The following is an 18,178-nucleotide window of genomic DNA, read 5'->3' on the forward strand; positions in this document are numbered from 1 at the left end:
GTCAGAGCAAATGAGAATCATGAGGTCGAAGGAACTGACTGAAGAGCTGAGAGACAGAATTGTGGCAAGGCACAGATCTGGCCATGGCTACAAAAAAATGTCTGTTGCACTTAAGGTTCCTAAGAGCACAGTGGCCTCCATAATCCTTAAATGGAAGAAGTTTGGGACGACCAGGACTCTTCCTCGAACTGGCCGTCCGGCCAAACTGAGCATCCGGGGGAGAAGAGCCTTGGTGAGAGGTAAAGAAGAACCCAAAGATCACTCTGGCTGAGCTCCAGAGATGCAGCGGGGAGATGGGACAAAGTTCTAGAAAGACAACCATCACTGCAGCCCTCCACCAGTCGGGGCTTTATGGCAGAGTGGCCCGACGGAAGCCTCTCCTCAGTGCAAAACACATGAAAGCCCACATCGAGTTTGCCAAAAAACACCTGAAGGACTCCCAGACTCTGAGAAATAAAATTCTCTGGTCTGATGAGACCAAAATCGAACTTTTCGGTCTTAATTCTAAGCGGTATGTGTGGAGAACACCTGGCACTGCTCATCACCTGCCTAATACCATGCCTACAGTGAAGCGTGGTGGTGGCAGCATCAGTCTGTGGGGGTGTTTTTCAGCTGCAGGGACAGGACGACTGGTTGCAATTGAAGGAAAGATGAATGCAGCCAAGTACATTGATATCCTGGACAAAAACCTTTTCCAGAGTGTTCACGACCTCAGAATGGGCCGAAGGTTCACCTTCCAACAAGACAATGATCCCAAGCACACAGCTAAAATAACGAAGGAGTGGTTTCAGAACAACTCTGAGGGCCGGTTTCACAGGCAAGGCTTCTGCAATCTCCTAAAAGTGTACATGATCGGATTTCTTGATTGCCAACGTGACATCTACCAGGAGGGTGATGTGATGAGAAAGACAGAGTATTTCCGCTGACGATGACCAAAACCTGCAGCGTCGTGTGTGCAGGCCTCAACCCCTAGCGTGGTTAGCTACGATGTGATGTTATTTTAATTTGGAACATTGTTCTCCTGGGCTGGCTTAATGAAGATTAACCTAATTTGCTCCACCTTTTTCTTCTGGGCATGACTCGTAGTTCATTATTATGTATCTTCCTCTGCTTTTGTATGAGGTAAATTCAAGTCTGAATCTTTGTACTAGGCTACATTTCCAAGCTTTTCTATCAGTTAACTCTCTTCAATGCTTTATAAATGACTCTTCCTGTTTTCTTTAATATTAGCGTAACATCTAAACACAATTCATTTGACTGTTTGAGTTGGGTCATTTCCCTCACTTGCTATACTCCACGCACTCCCTCGAAAAACGTCAAGGCATTTTTCAGTACCTTTCTCTGCTCATGCTAAAGGATTGGTAATGATGGCTCTCAGAAAACCTCGACTGTGACTTCAAAGAGGGTATGTGACATTTAATTACATTTTACAATAACACATGTCTAACAAATTGTTTGTGCAATGACTATTTTGCCAGTTAGAAGCAATGGTAGCATTGTTAGTTGGCTAAGTAACCCGTTGTTAGTTTCTAAAGGCATTGCTAAGAGTTAGCTCGGCAGCTTTAGCTTGAACTAGCTCGCTTGCTAGAGAGATCCCTGCATTTTGGAAAGAAATTTACATTTTAGACTTGTGTTATGTTCTAAGCTAGAGGAAACAGGAAGATAGGAAGGGAGAGACAAATGTTGAATACAATCTCACACTCTTTTCTCCTCTGATCAGTGCAAGTAGAACAAACCAGTGTATTGCCATTTTAAGATGAGAGTATGTCCCAAATATGACAGCAGCTGGTGAAAGCGGGAAAAAAGTCGGCAACCAACCAAATGTTCAGATTTGATTCCGAAAAATTGCAATGCAATGGAGTCGGTGAGTAATCCTCACTACTCTACATTAACTAGGTAGTAGTGGGGATTACTCACCGAATTCATTGCATTGCAATGTCTTGGCTTGACTAGCGAGTGTGTCATTGATTTTCAACAATGTTGAAATGTATTTACATTTTTCTGAATAAATGTCTGAACATTCGGTTGGTGACTTGTTCTCACTTTCACCAGCTTCTGTCAAAAGAAGGCTTTCTAAAATATATAATGTCAGTATAACAGAGTCCAGGGTGGGGAGGTCTAGACAGTGAAGAGCAGGTGGCCTGAGAAGAAGCTGTCAGCAGTTAGGCCGTTGCCACCATAGTTAGCTGACAGCCAGAGCTTGTCCCCCGCGTTGAGCTGCAGCAGTGTGCCCCCAGTGGCCGTGACGTAGCCCTGCTGCCTTGTAGTGAAAGAGTGCAGCACCAGCTCTCCATTGCGCCTGAGGTCAACATTTCCCACATTCTGGTACAGAGTGCAATGGAATTCAAACTCGTAGACACCAGGCTCTACACAGGTAAAGACCCCTGTCTTGGTGTTGTAGTGGTTCTGTCCATTATAGACAACCTCACGGAAGATGATGGGCTGGCCGGGTTTAGGGAAGTTGTAACCCAGGCGCACGGCGAAGGCAGATTTCGGAGAGGCGGAGCCAGGGGGGCCAGGGGGACCAGTCAGGCCACGAGGTCCTGTGGGTCCTGTGTGATAGGAGACATGGTTAAAAATCACCCCAACACTACTGTTATTATAGTCTTTAATGGTTATATCACCTACCATCAAGAGCAAGCCTCCAACATTCAAGATCTACTAGTGGAATATAAATAATATCTAATAATATCTGTGAGTATCCATGGGGCAGGACAGGGAGGGCATGGCTAGACATGGTGCTTCTTTGGGAGGAACAGAAATGTTGTAATAAGGTATTGTACAGTAGACCACTGCACTGATTGTCTACTGTGCACAAAATTAGCTTTAGACAACATAGTCTGCCCTTGAAACACACACACACACGCTACCTCACCCCACATGGCCTCATTAAAGTTGCTCTGCCAGTGTAAGGTTACGTACATATTGCATACTATCCCAGGCAAATACTTTACTGTGCAAATTGCCATTACCAATCGATTAAGAGGGGGATGCATGGGCATAGGAGTCAGGGGGGCGGGGGGACATGTCCCCCATTCTTAGAAGCAGGTAAATTGTTCCCATTGCTACTACTAATAATATTAGGATTATTTTGCTGCAGGACTTTTATCCAAAAACAAGTCGCTGGTTTAATTGCAAGGCTTTTATTTGGATGAGTTATGCCTAAGCCTTTTACTTGGTGATAAATAAGAGATGACCAGTATTTATTCAGTGGTGTTGAAGAAAATGGGAGGGTACAGGAAGTTATGTATGTTGAGTATGTTATCTTGATATTGCGTTTTTATTGTTCCCTATGCTTGGTCTTCCCTGTTTGCACTTTTCTCTCCGGTTTATTACGCTGTTAGCTTCTCAGTGTTATAACTTCTGTTCAGACTGTACTTAATTACATTGTTGTTGTTCTTTATTATATTGTTGTTTGTGCCTTTATGTCTTATGTACCAACCACACCAAGTCAATTTCCTGTATATGCGAATATACTTGGCCATAAAAATAATACAGATTCTGATTGTGTCCTCTGCGTTGTAGACTGAAGACCCATCTCTTCAAGCTACACCTTAACTGTCCCTCCTGAGACATCTACTACCCCCCTGTACTGTTTCCCCAGTGTCAGTGAATTCACTTACTTAGTCAAATGTATTTGTCGCTTTGGATAAAGGCGTCTGCTAAATGCCAACAATGTAAATGTAAATTGAGGAAAGGAATGGTAGAGGAGGGGATCATGGTACCTGCTGGCCCTGCTGGTCCTCGTGGTCCTTGCTCTCCATCATCTGATGTAGAACCTTTTTAATGAGAAATCACAATTAGCGTGAGTATCTTCTCTCAAATGTTGACCCAATATGTCTGTCCTGAGAGCACACTACTTCACACCAACATGCCACACATGGAAAATATTACAGACAGAACTGCATGTCACGTGTTGATAATATCAGAAGCTTTAGAACACCCACTAACCATTGTCCTCCCAGGGGCTGAGGTCGAAGGCAGGGATGTCCTCACAGCTGTCATAACCAGACCCACGGGGGCGGTACTGGAAGGGTCTCTTAGGGACGTCTGTGATACCAGTGTTGTCACAGATGATTCGAGCCAGAGATGTCTTCCTCAGAGACTCTCTCTGATCCTCTGTGAAGACCGTATCTTTCTCCCACCACAATCTGAAACAAAAATAAAATGTGTTAATTCTCAGATATTGACACGGCTGAACCTTCCCTGAAAATTCCTAGTGAAAATACATATGGATATTGTACCTGTCTCCAAATGGACCCAACCCTGGCCACAACTCTCCCCCTGCTCACCTGTCTCCCTGACGGATCTTTTGGAACTGAGTGGCAATGATACAGGCGAAGAGGGGCCCCACTCTGCCATTGGGGACGAAGGGCTCAGCTACACCACCAAGCCACACGTCAATGTTGTCTGGAGTTCCATAGAGGTTCAACAGGTTCTCTGCCAGTTCTGTGTTGTTCATCACCTCGGCCAACTGGTCCAGGGTTTGGGGCTGGGAGAGCCCACAGAACTCACGCCATTTGTTGTAACCTAAGAGGTGAGGGAGTGGTGGAGGATACAATTATTGGAAAGGTGGTTCACCAATAGGTTGCTGTATCAGGCTAATTCATTTGGGAATACTGTAGAGAGAGACTGAGACAGAGGGTCCTACCAGGGAGTCCGTGGTCGCGGCCACGTTGCAGGTTGAGAGCGGCCAGGTCCAGAGCCAAGTCGGCGGAAAACTCAAACAGACGCTGTCTCAGCTCATCGGTCATCATTTTCTCCTGTACGTTTAACTTGGCTTGGTGACCGACCAGCCCCCTCAAAACTGGGTCCAAACCACCTGCAGATATAGGCAGACACAAGTTGTCATGGTGTTTATATCCATATAGTTCTTCATATTCACTACATATTTTGGATCTACACTTTGAGTTTGCCATGTACATTCACATTTACATTTTGGGCATTCAGCAGATGCCTTTATCCAAAGTGACTTGAACTGAACTGAAGGTGAGTGGCACTGAGAGTTGTACCTTCAAAGACAAGCCTCCAGTTGGCGAAGAAGGCCTTGTGCAGCAGTACACTGGGGTACTTGGTGCTCTCTTTGTAATTCTCATCCAGTCGGAAAATGAATGGCTGAATAGCCAGGTGAGCAAAACGGTAAGCAGCAGTAGCAAACATATTGGACATGCTGGGGTCCACCTTCTCATCATAGCCAGGGTAGGTTGACAGCTTCCTGGCAATGAAGTCTGGGCCCACAATGTGATACAGGTAGTCTCTGAATGTGATGACCTATGAGAGAGGGGGAGGGCGACACTTCAATTACCCAATCACCCAAAGGGGTGCCATGTGTGTAAATGTGGCTCACAACACCATAATGGTGTGATTGTGGTGACCATATTCATTATATTACCATCTCATAGAGCTCACCTGGAAGTAGCCTCCCATGATCTTGCGGGACTCCTGGTAGAGTCTCTCTCCAGACCACTGGGGGTTGAGCTTGGCAAGGGCCCGTGCCAGGCGGTTGTGCTCACGCAACATTAGTGTGTGGATGGAGGACAGTGCAATATTCTCATTTACACGCTCATCACCTGGGACACAACAAGACAATATTTGATCTTTATTTAAGAGTTTTGAATGATGTTTAATCCAACTTGAAATCACCATTGAATCTACACCATGTGGATCTGTGTGTATGGGAATGCTAGCTACTGTATAACACATGTGAGGAATGGCCTGAGTGGCTTGCTAACAGAAATAATGTTTTCACTCACCTGCAACAAAGCAGGGCACCTCCTCTGCGGTGCTGTCGTTGGTGATGCGGGCGCGGTTGGCACACATGTTGGTTTCCATGGTGGAGAAGGGCAGGAGCTCACGTCCATTGTCATTGTAGAGGGTGTTGACCCTCAGCAGGCCCTTGTCATTGGTGAGGTCGCGCAGGCTATTGGCCAGAACCTCCTCGGAGCCGTACACCTGGCCCGCGTCGAGGAAAGCTGTCAGAGTGTTCATCTGCTGACGCACGTTGCTCCTGCCAAAGAAAAAGCCAGTGGTGCCGGTGCCACAGGCTGGTGCCGAGCGGAAGAAGGGCATACACTCAGCCTCTTCCTTGCGGAAACGGGAGTCATTGTCCGGGATCTGTTTCAGAGGAGATGGGGAGCAGACAGGACATTGGTTTCTCAAAAAGGTAGTGCCATTTTGTTTTCAGGAGGAAAGTAAATACAATACATTGGTACTAAGCCATTTCAAATGAGCATGTCATTGGACTGTTCTGTAGAGTCCTGTGTAATGAGTGTGTGTGTGTGTGTGTGTGTGTGTGTGTGTGTATGCGAGCGAGCATGCGTGTGTGTGTGTGTGTGTGTGTGTGTGTGTGCGAGCGAGCATGCGTGTGTGTTGGAGAAGAAACTGACGTCGATGGGGAAGCAGGGCTCAGTGCGATCACAGCTCTCATCACAGTTGATGCCGTTGTTGAAGGAGCGGATACTGGGGGAGTGGGGGGTGAAGGTCAGGTCATGGTCAGTCCACTGGCCAAAGATGGTCACCAGGTGGGTGTACAGGTTATCATTTTCCACATCAGCGTTGGCTACGGCCATGATACGGTTGGACACTTCCCTCACCTGGAGCGATGAGGAAAGGGATCATGCTGGTGAGAGTTCTGAAAATATTACATGCACCACTAAGACTTATCACTTCACCAGAACAAGTATAAAGTGGATACTTAAACTACCACTTCTAAAGACAACAAGCATGATCGTAATAATCATGTGATAGTTGGTAGTTCATGATGACACTGTTGTCCTACCAGAGGAAGCATGTTCCCATTGACTTGCAGTTTAGGGTCCCAGCCCTTGGCCAGTGAGATGTCATCCTGGTACTCAGCAGGTAGCCAGCGGACAAAAGGGGTGTTGGCGGAGCCCATGCGAGTATTTTCCCTAGGTAGGGGTGAAGGGAAACCAGATGTTGCCATTTAGCAGAGGCCTTATTCCAAAGTGACTTACAATACAAATACAATACATTTGACGAAGTAAGTGAATCATCTATCCACTAGTCATAGCAGGAAAGGTAATCTATGCTCAGGCCTGGGGCCATTGGCAGTCGTCATGCTAGAAGAAGATTTTTAGTTTTTTGAGAAACAGGGATGTCCTGAGATGTCTCAGGAGAAACAGTATAGGGGGGAAGTAGGTGTCTCAGGAGAAACAGTGCAGGGGGGTAGTAGATGTCTCAGGGGGGACAGTTAAGGTGTAGCCTAAAGAGATGGGTCTTCAGTCTCCAACGGAAGATGGGGAGTGACTCTGCATTTCTGACAGCCGTGGGAAGCTCAGCTCCCCATCTTCCATCTTCCAAAGCCTGTTCTATTACGAATATTAACTAAACATCGGTGTAGTGTGTGGCTGTAGCTTGACTGGCTCACCTATTGTTGCAGACACTGGTGGCGGTGCGGAAGTTGTTCAGATTGGCAATATTGCTGCATGAAACGGGGCGCGCCCTGCCAGTGCAGCCAGTCAGATCAGAGATAATCTCCAGATCCTCAGCAGAGATCAGATCTGTGAGGGAGGTCAATAGCAAGTGAGCTGTGTGAGGAGATGTAACGGATGCAGCTGAGGATGCAGCTAAGATGTGACTGGGTGTGTGGGATAACAACAGACCTGTGGCGTTGACGGAGCGCTTGTGAATGCGGTGGTTGTGGAGAGACCTCTCCTGGATCAGTCTAATGGCGTTCTCCATGTAGTCAGCGGAACGCACCGCTGTACGGCTGTCCCCCCTTGGCTGCTTCAGCAACCGGAGGGTGTTTGCAGGGTTGGCCGCATTCCTCTTTACTCGCTCTAAGCTCCTACAGCAGATTGGAAATGAGGATACAGTACCACACCCTTCTACTCTCTCCACTAATGAGACGCACGGCTGTTATGACGCACATCGAGACAACTGGGTCTGGTACAGTATGTGTAAATACACACTCAAATATTCGGACATCTTTGGTATAGGATTGCCATGTACTATATCACAGGCTACTATTGACTGAAAGGTTTGCACACTTACACTTTCCTAGAGTACTCATAGTCGTTGTCCACTCTTAATTTGGCTTCATTCACAACATTCAGGATGAAATCCCTGCTCAAGTGCGATTCTGGGGAGAAAATAAACAACCTTCTCTCAATTTCTGACTGAAGGTCAACGTGCTGTCAGTACATTTTGTCAAAAGTAATAGACTATGTTCCAAAATGCACGATGGCACAATGCACACACAATGTGAACAAAGACATGATCTGAATAACCTTGATCTGAATAACCTTAACAAAAGCGCTTACTTAACCAGTTTATCTGTTACATCTGTTCTCTATCATATCTATTTATAGTGTACATCCCTGCAGTCACAGTTCACGATCATTTACGATCTTAAGCGATGTGAAAAATGTCACTCACCAGCATTGACCTGGCTCAGCAGGCACAGGTACAGGCCCATGGCCGGAAGGCACAGAAGAGGCTTCATCTCTGAAAACACACACACAGAATGTTTTTTGTCACAAGTTGTTCAAACATGCAATACTTGTACTAGCATTATGAAAACAACACACTGCTGACATATTCATCCCCATTATTTATTTCCGAGATTTATTTCTGAAGTTAACCCTAATACTACTGACAGGGATCTGGCCAGACGCCAAGTGATACACTGAGGGTAAAAAAAAAAAAAAGGAACGCTTCTGAACTTGTTAAAAAACATGTTCCCAACGACTCCAAACAATTTGATGTGGCGTAAAATTACAAATGTTATGGGTGAGAAGGAAAAATGTCATCAAAATATTTTCCTAGTGATTTTACAGATTTGGGACATGTGAAATCCATATTCAGGACCATTGGATCCCATTAAGGGCCAATGGGTGAAAATGATTTGCTGTCAACACAAATCGGTAATACACCCTTTGCATACATGTAGGATACACCGTCACTCAGACTCAGTCCAGTCCAATCCAGACTTCTAAGAAGCTCAGATTTGTCCAATATCTATCTTTTAACTCACTAACATAAACCAAATATCTATCTTTTAACTCACTCTAACATAAACCAAAATCTATCTTTTAACTCAATCTAACATAAACCAAATAGATGCCGGGTAAGACTGTCCAATCTCCAGTCACATCACAATTTGCAAGATCAGCGAAATCAAAATGATAATAAAAAATATTATAAATATAATATTAATATTATATTATAGCTTACAAGAAGAAAGATACTCAACTACAGCCGAAACAGCAGAACATTAAAAGGTACATCCAACAAAAGCACGACACAAACAGGTGACGAGCGTGCGTTTACCTGCAAGCTCCAAATCTGCTTTACCAAGAGTGGCTTGATCTCAGGGTGCCTCTCTATGGTTTTTCAACCCTTATGTACCAGAGCTGTCACCTTCTCAGATGCACTTGATGATGAGAGGTGTTTCCTTGTTCCTGGTTCCTCCTCCTCATCTGAATCATCTTTGCCTAACAGGTTGTCCTTAGCACATTCCAAGTTCTAGATGATGATATCTTTAGGTCAACAACATTTAGCAGAAATGATCTGCACTCTGCTATCACAAATATGTTGTCTGTCATGTTTGGTAGGCGATCATGGGTTTAGGTCCTATGGAGACCTCTAAACATTTTGAGAATACCAAGCATTTCCCATCACATAAATCAATATTGAGTCAACTGAAATTGTATGTTTAATAATTAATCCTCTATCAGTAGTTACTTTTATATTCAAATAGTATTCTATGATGTTAAACAACAAGTCTGTTAAAATGTGACTTTACTTTTCCCCTTTGATTTCAGTAACTTTCAATTTTATTAATTGTGGTTACTCTGGTAAGTCTTAGCTTAGTTTAGTACTTTGACAAATTGGTTTGCTGTGTTCATTAACAGTATTCTGTTTCAAAAGATTCTCGATGCATCAATTCTATCTGTCTTTTATCTTTTATTTTATAATCTGTCATTGATAAGATCTCTTATCTTTTTCATCTTCGCCAATGACAACGTTTTTAGAAACATTGCTTTTTTATTGCTTTGTTATGCATTTGTACAAGGAAGACAAGGCAACATGTATTGTGTTCCAGACTTCCTCATAATTCGATTCAAAGACAAGGTTGTGCCCTGAGAGCTTTGAGTGACTAGAAGACAAAAACAAGCACCTGGAAACTAAAATCCAGTACAAAGTACAATTGCCCAGAGGGTCAAAGACTGTTTTTCTTTAAGTGACTCTAACCCACCCTGGGGCGGCTGTGATTCAGGAGGTAGAGCTGGCGTCTAATGATCGCATGGTCGGCGACTCTGTGGTTCGATCCCCGGCTGGCCATGTGTCGGGGTGTCCATGGGCAAGACACTGAACCACAAATTGTTCCCAATGCGCGGGCCAGTGCCTTGCATGGTAGCTTGCCGCCATTGGTGTGTGAATGTGTGTGTGAATGGATGAATGAGAGGTTGTTGTAAATCACTTTGAAATAAGGTGCAGGTGCAGGTGAAGGTGAAATATAAGTGCAGTCCATTTACCATCTACCCTAACATTTCATTACTTCTTTTCACTCAACCAATACCTAGGTCTTCATAGGATAATGTTTATGACGCTGCTTCTTCAGTTTTGTTCATTTTACATGGTATTGAATCCAGCCTTGGGCATGACTGATCGTGACTGTAGGACTACATTGGTTCTTGTATTACATTTTATTATGGAGTCTTGGGGCTTTGAGCACCCTTCAAACATATGGGTCTTTTTGAGGGGGGAGGAATAGGCCTATGGGTTGAGTGCGTTCCATATCCACTCTTGCATTGCACTCTTGCACTCTTGCATAGGCTACTGAAAAATTCACTTACCAGTGCCGTTGAATTAGGTCTTAAACTCAACAGCTACATGATTCACTATGTGTAATGTGGCATGTGTGATGAGATAGTTCAACTGATTATCAATAATCATTTTGAACATGAGATGAGACCTCCCAACAATAGAATACAGCCTATATAAAATGCATGTTCATTATAATGATGCAGTTATGAGCAGGCTTACTAATCAGTAAAAATTATTTGTAAAAAGGGATATATAAAAATAAATATGGCTATTCTTAAAATATAAAAAAGAGCATGTTCAAAAGAAACCACTTTTTGGATAATGTTATTTTAAAGAAAACAAAAGCATGGTCTTTAGTTAAATAAACAAGTTTTAATAAACATAGATAACTTTTATAAAAAGAGAGAAATTGAACTTGTTTTACTTACAAAATGTTATCTTTTCTCCTAAAAATAGTTTTGAATAAATTATTAGATAGATTAGAATAGACTATTTGAATGCTTTTTTCTTTAAAAAAGAAAGCGCTTTAAAAAAAAAAAAATCATCTCCTTTTCAAAACAAGTGAGCAAATGTTAAGTATGATCAGCTTGTTGTTATGTTTGTTTAAGATCCATTGCATGGATTACAGTAATCATGCTTTCCTCTAAAAGCATTAGAGGAAACAAATTACACTGGCATGTCGTCTCTCCACCTTTTCCTGGCTGTGTAAGCATAAGCAACAATGCAATGAGGAAGGCATCAATCATTTACAATGGCCGATGGCCATCCTGTCACCACCGCAGAGCTTTGGATGGGTTACAGTATCATACTGCACCAACAACCATAATGTTACGTTAAAAAAACTACTTTTATATTTGGTGTTACAGGTAGGTAAAACATAATGTACAAAAAAGAAAAGTTCCCGCTCACGGTATATCAATGTTCCCCTTTAATTCTGCACCAAACAAAACAACAACTTTTCGACTTCAAACTGAAGTCTTAGTGTTAACGGGCATCACAAACTATACATATGTATATACTATGTTATAGCTTCAGGACCCAATGGGAAAACTTTGAACATGTCCATGTGCCTATATGGCGCCCAGGATCTAAAGATAGAAATAACCATTTTAAAACTCAACAGCTGTATTATGTATTATACATATTATACAACTGTTCAACAACACTGAAATGTTTACCAAACCCAGAGCATAGAGTATTCTTCAGTATATAGATCTACAGTATATTATTGTCTGAAGTCAACCCGTGTAGGAACATCCTATAGTAACATGCTCAGGTTTGTCTGTGAATAAAGGTTACCCGACATTGTAATTGCATTGCAGAGGCACCCACAGTCTACAAACAGTAAATGAATCCCCTATCATCATCACTCAGGAACGTTGCCACGCAGAAACTGTCGCTCCAGGAAGCAAAGTAGAAAAGAAGTAGATAGTAGATAGAAGTAGACAAAGAAGTAAATAGTACGGTAGATAGAAGTAGATAAAAAGCACACGCTATATTTTAACTTAATGTTCATCCAGGTTGATCCAGTGCAGTTGGAAGGGTGTCAGTCTCTGCTGTGGCGGGGTGCTGCTTGGCATACTGTACATAGCTGCCATTTTTACATCTGGGCAGGTCTGATGCATGTGAATTGTCCTTAATATGCTGTTAAGGTTATGACAATATCTTTTTGGGGTGAAATATGTTGCTTGCACCTTTCCAGAGTTGTATGGTAGTTTGGTTAACCCTCGTCGTAAACAATTGTAACATCACAATGTCTTGAAACTGAATAAGCCAGTGCTGCACGTGTGTGGAGGGGAAGGCAAGGCTTATCAACATCTAAGATACAGTTCCACACCTGAAAAATACAAATTTCCCTAGTTGACAAAATTTATACATGTTAGAGGAAAGGTGTTTGGAGAGATTGAGGAAGAATGAAATCAGGAGTTTCCCTGGCTATGCTGAATCATTAGAATGAAGGAAACTCCCTACCCTCTTTCCCCTATTTTCTGCCAACAAAATGGTATGCGATGTGTGCCTATATGCTTATAACATCATGCTTTCAGTTGTATAGCTACATTCAACATCTTAAGATTGTATAAAATATAAGACTCCGGTCCAAGAAATCTCATTCTACACTGTACCGTCTTGGCACATTTTAGACAGCTAGAATTTTAACCTTTTAGTTTTGTTCATACTGTATCATTACTTCTGTATATTGTATATTGTATACTGTATATTATTTATATACGTAACTGACCTCAGCAAGTTGTTTTATGGCCTCCTTTTAGGGTGTGTTCTCACTAGAACATTTGCTTCACTTGGAATCAGAGTTTAGGATAAAATTCGCTTTGCTCTGCGTTGTTTGGAGCTGTGAGAAGGTACATTCGAAGTCACTCCCGGAGCAAACAACCGATGCATGCTCCGCCTGAAAAGGGTGGTTTCGCTCCGACGCATGCATCACTTCGCTTTTGGTGAGAACGCTGCTCGAGGCTGTCCATAGGAAAACAACAGCGCATGTGTGTTGATCTGGATAAGAGCGGGACGAACGGGCAGATCTGCCTAGCAAGCCAAGTAATTTGCAGGTGGTGAAGATCTATTTCCCGCTCATGCTCGTATTGATCTTGATTTGCCATTATCTGGCACCAAAAGCGCAAAAAGAAGCGCCAGTAGGGCGAACGCCATAGGTTGTTGTGGGTCCATCATTCGTGTCTCTGTTGAATTCCCTCTCAATTTTTCGGACCAATCAACTACCACGTCTGTTGCTTCGATTGCGTGCTTTGATTGCTTCGAGGACGTATGTTACTTTGTTTACATAAAGGGCTGTGAGAACGCAAATCAGAGAATTAATTTATGCAACAATGGCCGAATCCCGATTTCCTTTTCTACCCCTATGGCTCGTTTCCGTGTGCCACTCGCTTTTGAGCCAAGGCCTCGGAACAGAGCCACAAGCCATAGTGGTTGAAATCTTTCCCTATGAAATGGGACAACCTTTCAAGACCCTGATATGTCATCAGTAGTATCATAGAAAAGCATTGACGCTCGCGATTCATTCACAACTTAAGTTTTACGCTATCAATCGATCAAACAAGTCATCAAATAAAAAATAACCATGCTTCATTATCAGACCATGACAGAAATACGGCGCTCTAACCTGTATGACACCTGTGCTCCTATCCTGCCAGTCTGCACTGATATAGGACCACAGTGCAACAACTTTGCGGCTGAACTTTAGTTAAACTTACGGCGTCATATGCCATCAAAGGGAAACATGGAAAAATGCATGACTTACAGGGAGTGCAGATTTATCTTTATGGCGTTCCGAAATCCAATGTGACAGGAACGCTGGAGAAACAGCCGCTGTCCACTGCATTAGTCAACTACATTCTCCTTGATGAGTCTCCCGCTCACTGCTCTCCATCAAAAATGGCACATCCATCAATAATATTACATAATAACAACTGCTCGGATTAGATTGCGGGTCGTTTTGGTTTAATAAGTGCCGCTATACAGCTATATCATCATATACCATCAAGGGGGGTAAATGTTACATGGAACTAGGTCAAAGCGTGACTATCATGCACAAATTAGCCTAATGTTAGATAGATATCTTTACATTAAATATGTCTACCATCATCCGCTGTCAAACGCCACAGGTAATAATTTATTTCTAAATAAATAGGATGTGAATCGCGCTTGGACTGGGACGCCGGGGCGCTTATACAATCAATTGTTGCAGAGGAACAGGGTGACTGTCACCCTGTGATAAACGTGCAGATATGAGTGCTTCGGTGTCTTGCTTTGGTAGTCTAATGGAAGTGCCCAGGTAATAGTTTTTCTATTATTGTCTTCTACTGCTGAGCACCAAAACCCTCTGATCTTAAACTTGGCTGAAGCGTGCTGGACTATGGAACAGTGGAACGGTTTATTTCTATGTTAAGCATAGGCACAATAGTGGCATATTAGTGATTTTTTTGGTTATGCTTGTCATAAAGAAAAGGTCTATAATGCATTGAAATTACATTAAACTAAGATAATAAGATGGTTATCATAATTTTTCAAATCTTTATTAATAAGTAATTACAGAAAAAGTAAATGACATTTGTGGCTGGCTTCCGCATTTACGAGAGCGAAATCAGATGTCTGTAGATGATTCGCAATGCATGCTGGGGGGTAGGCCCATGGCTCAGAATCGAACGTGGGTCCCGAAATTCTCCAAATGAAGCCGTAGATAGCCCTCCCCCTGACCCCTAGCCCTCTATGAAAAATTTATTGGGACACCACTACCAACGTGAATGCGCAAAACAGAGCTGAAGGGGTGAGAACGGAGCCGAAGGGGTGAATTGGGATCGGGTTGCAATCTCATCCACTTGCTCCGGGTCATGATTCAGATTTTCATGTGAGAACATGACCTTAATGTATGGTTAAAATCTTATTTTGAAACCAGAACCTTTACAATTAGTAATGTGATCTGTCTAGGGTGCTTATTGTCTCACCAGCAGAAAACAAAACACTCCCCTATAACACAATGATAGGTTAAGTGGACTGTCTCTTAAACAATCTATTCTTTCAGAAATTAGACCTACCTACCATGACAACTTGCAGGTACAATTACACTAATGTGCATTGCTATTGATCTAATATCTATAGTGCCACTCCAACTTTCATTCTTTCAAATTCTGCTGGTACAGTACAGAATCCATTAGTCTTGTCCACCTAGATGGGAACAAGTCAAATCTAGCGTCTCTCGAGATGCAGTTAATTAAGTTAATTGCCACAAATCCGTGACCATTCAAATCAGTGAGATCAAAAATGAATTGCGATATTTGTTTCGGACAATGCAAGGAATATGGACGTTGCAGTGAGAGAGGCCTGGCTAGAACCACATAATATCACCATATTATATTGTTTTGTCCACACGTTAAACTTGGCCACCCAAGTGGTTGAGTGTAGCCTACCCCGTGTCTGCTGGGTCAGGTGAGACGGGGTGCAGCCTTCTTCCACCGAGGCTCCACAGCAACCGCTGTGTTCGTAACTTATCCTAGAATGCTTTTAGTGCATGTCTTGTAGCTAATAGCGTTGTGCAATTTAAAACATGCAGAGCTACATTTTTGGTGTTTTGAGCCCATGACACTTGACTGCAGATTACATGCAAGCATAGGTGAAAGTGGGCCGGAACGGTCCGGTGCTGCGTTCCGGCAAGACTTTCTGTGCCGGAACGCCGTTGGGGGAAGAGATGCAGCTGCCTGTCAATCAAAATCCGATTGCTGCAGAGTGCAGAAGCAATCACGATTCACGATCCATAATTTCCAACAAGGAAACACATGGCTGACGTTATGTTTCCTTGCGTCTATTTTAATACCTTTGAAAAGGACATGTTAACTTAACCCGCTTTACAGTAGACCCGACGCGACGTGGTTGGGTGGACAGCACTGGGCACTGAGACAGTCCGACCGGGATTACAGTCGCGCCGTATGGAAGCTTATAGTGGACTATATTCAAATGTTAATGCAATTTGAGATTGCATTTGCATGTTCCACTTTTGCATGCATTCTTTCAGACAATATTCAAATTCAAATGCAATTCTAATGATTTGCATTTTCATTTTCATGTACCTGATGTGCACATTCGCTGTCAATATTAAAATGATAATGCAAAGCCATTTGACATTTAATTTTCAAAGTCATGCACTGCTTTGTAGCTGACAAAATTCAAAAGTTCATTCTAATGTGAAATTACTATGCAATCCCAAAATAGTATATTCATTTGCCACTTTTGCCTGCGTTATTTTAGTCAATATTCAAATTGTAATGCAATAATGTGATACGCAATTACATTTACATGTTCTAGTAAACACATCCGCTTTGTAGCTGACAAAATTCAAATTTTCATTCTAATGTGAAAATGACTATGCAATCCCAAAATAGCATATTCATTTGCCACTTTTGCCTGCGTTATTTGAGTCAATATTCAAATTGTAATGCAATAATGTGATTAGCAATTGCATTTATATGTTCTAGGAAACACATACGCTCATTAGAATTGCATTTTAATTTGAATATTGTCTGAAAGAATGCATGCAAAAGTGGAACATGCAAATGCAATCTCAAATTGCATTAACATTTGAATTTAGTCCACTATATGCTTCCATAAGCAAGCTGTGTTGCCAGATTGGGCTACTTTTGGTCACACTGGACGGGTGGATTCGACAGCTTTTAGACTGGTTGGGCTGGAAATTGTCAATTCCATCTGGCAACCCTGGTAGCAAAACTATGTGCATACGTATCTGGTAGCCTACTGGTACTTTCAAATCGCATCGTATTATTATTATTATTATTATTATTATTATTATTAATAATAATAATTACAATTTACAATACAAATACAACAATTGGGGGTCCCTCAAAGAAAAATTGGGCGCACTGCGCGCGCACAACATCAACCTCCAAGGCTTGATTCTGACCCAGGAAAAACCCTGGTATGTACTGTATAACATGATAGCCATCTATGAGCAATGCACTGACTGTATATAAGATGATGACCAAGGGTCTTTCTGCTGCTGACCAAGGGGTTGAGTTCACTTGATGAGGCCCAATTTTGTTTTAGACTCTGTAGGCTACTGTATTTAAGATATATTATCTGAATTTCTCTTGTTTTATCAAATGTTCCAATTATTTTCATTTCTTGTGCTGGTTTAAAATTGCAGGAAACTAGCACAAATAATTGTGTGGGTCGCTCCACCACCAAAAACTCTCACTCCAAACTCTTGGTGAAACTTGGCAGCCCTAAAGTGTTTCTAATTTCGACACCAACACCACGATGTGTGTGTTCAGGGATGCATGAAGCTGGGGGCCGGAGGAGAACAATATGAAACGATGAAGGTTGGGGTAGTAGCCTATAGTTCCTGTAAGAAACTCAAACCACTTTCACCCCTGCTGATGCAAGACTAGCTAGCTCACTCAAATAAAGTTTGATGTGTCCTTCGTAGAGACAGGTGGAGGCCACAAAGCTGTCATGCTTGTGTTAACATGGAGTGAAAGTCATGTAAGCTAGGCTAACTAGCTACATCCCATTATGTTACAGTTTTTTACGATTGCTAACTCACCATGTTCAATACTGAAACCACAGTTTCACAACTCTTCATACAGTCAGCAGAGCAGAAACCCATGTGAACAAAACTGTGACTCTTTCTCTGTGATTTGTGCATTGCTTTCATACAGAATGCATTCAATGACTACATTCTCCAAATGCCATAACACTTCTCTCATTCAAACTCCCCCACTTGCAAAATACTATGTATTTGCAACACATTTTTTCATTGCTAACATACTGTGTTCAAAACTCTGAAGAACACGTTCAAAACTGAATTATTTGGTGCAATTTTGCAGTAATCATATTCCTATCATAT

The 18,178-nt window shown here is 42.5% G+C and overlaps 1 protein-coding gene across 1 annotated transcript in view; it reads right to left on the reverse strand.

Moving 5' to 3' along the window:
• Positions 1–2,118: 2,118 nt before the first annotated feature.
• LOC308156081 (eosinophil peroxidase-like) overlaps positions 2,119–18,178 on the reverse strand; it is a gene marked incomplete at both ends in the record, with an annotated part of 43,298 nt that continues 27,238 nt past the window's right edge. The window contains 13 exons of the mRNA XM_080529442.1: positions 2,119–2,527; positions 3,948–4,151; positions 4,293–4,530; positions 4,652–4,822; positions 5,013–5,271; positions 5,410–5,570; positions 5,754–6,114; positions 6,387–6,593; positions 6,779–6,908; positions 7,388–7,520; positions 7,623–7,807; positions 8,014–8,101; positions 8,398–8,466. Of these exons, the coding sequence (XP_080385568.1) occupies positions 2,119–2,527; positions 3,948–4,151; positions 4,293–4,530; positions 4,652–4,822; positions 5,013–5,271; positions 5,410–5,570; positions 5,754–6,114; positions 6,387–6,593; positions 6,779–6,908; positions 7,388–7,520; positions 7,623–7,807; positions 8,014–8,101; positions 8,398–8,466 (2,615 nt within the window). The remainder of the gene's footprint in view (positions 2,528–3,947; positions 4,152–4,292; positions 4,531–4,651; positions 4,823–5,012; positions 5,272–5,409; positions 5,571–5,753; positions 6,115–6,386; positions 6,594–6,778; positions 6,909–7,387; positions 7,521–7,622; positions 7,808–8,013; positions 8,102–8,397; positions 8,467–18,178) is intronic.

This window comes from Nansenia antarctica (genome assembly GCF_963989245.1).
Source record: "Nansenia antarctica genome assembly, chromosome: 4".
Taxonomy (NCBI): domain Eukaryota; kingdom Metazoa; phylum Chordata; class Actinopteri; order Argentiniformes; family Microstomatidae; genus Nansenia; species Nansenia antarctica.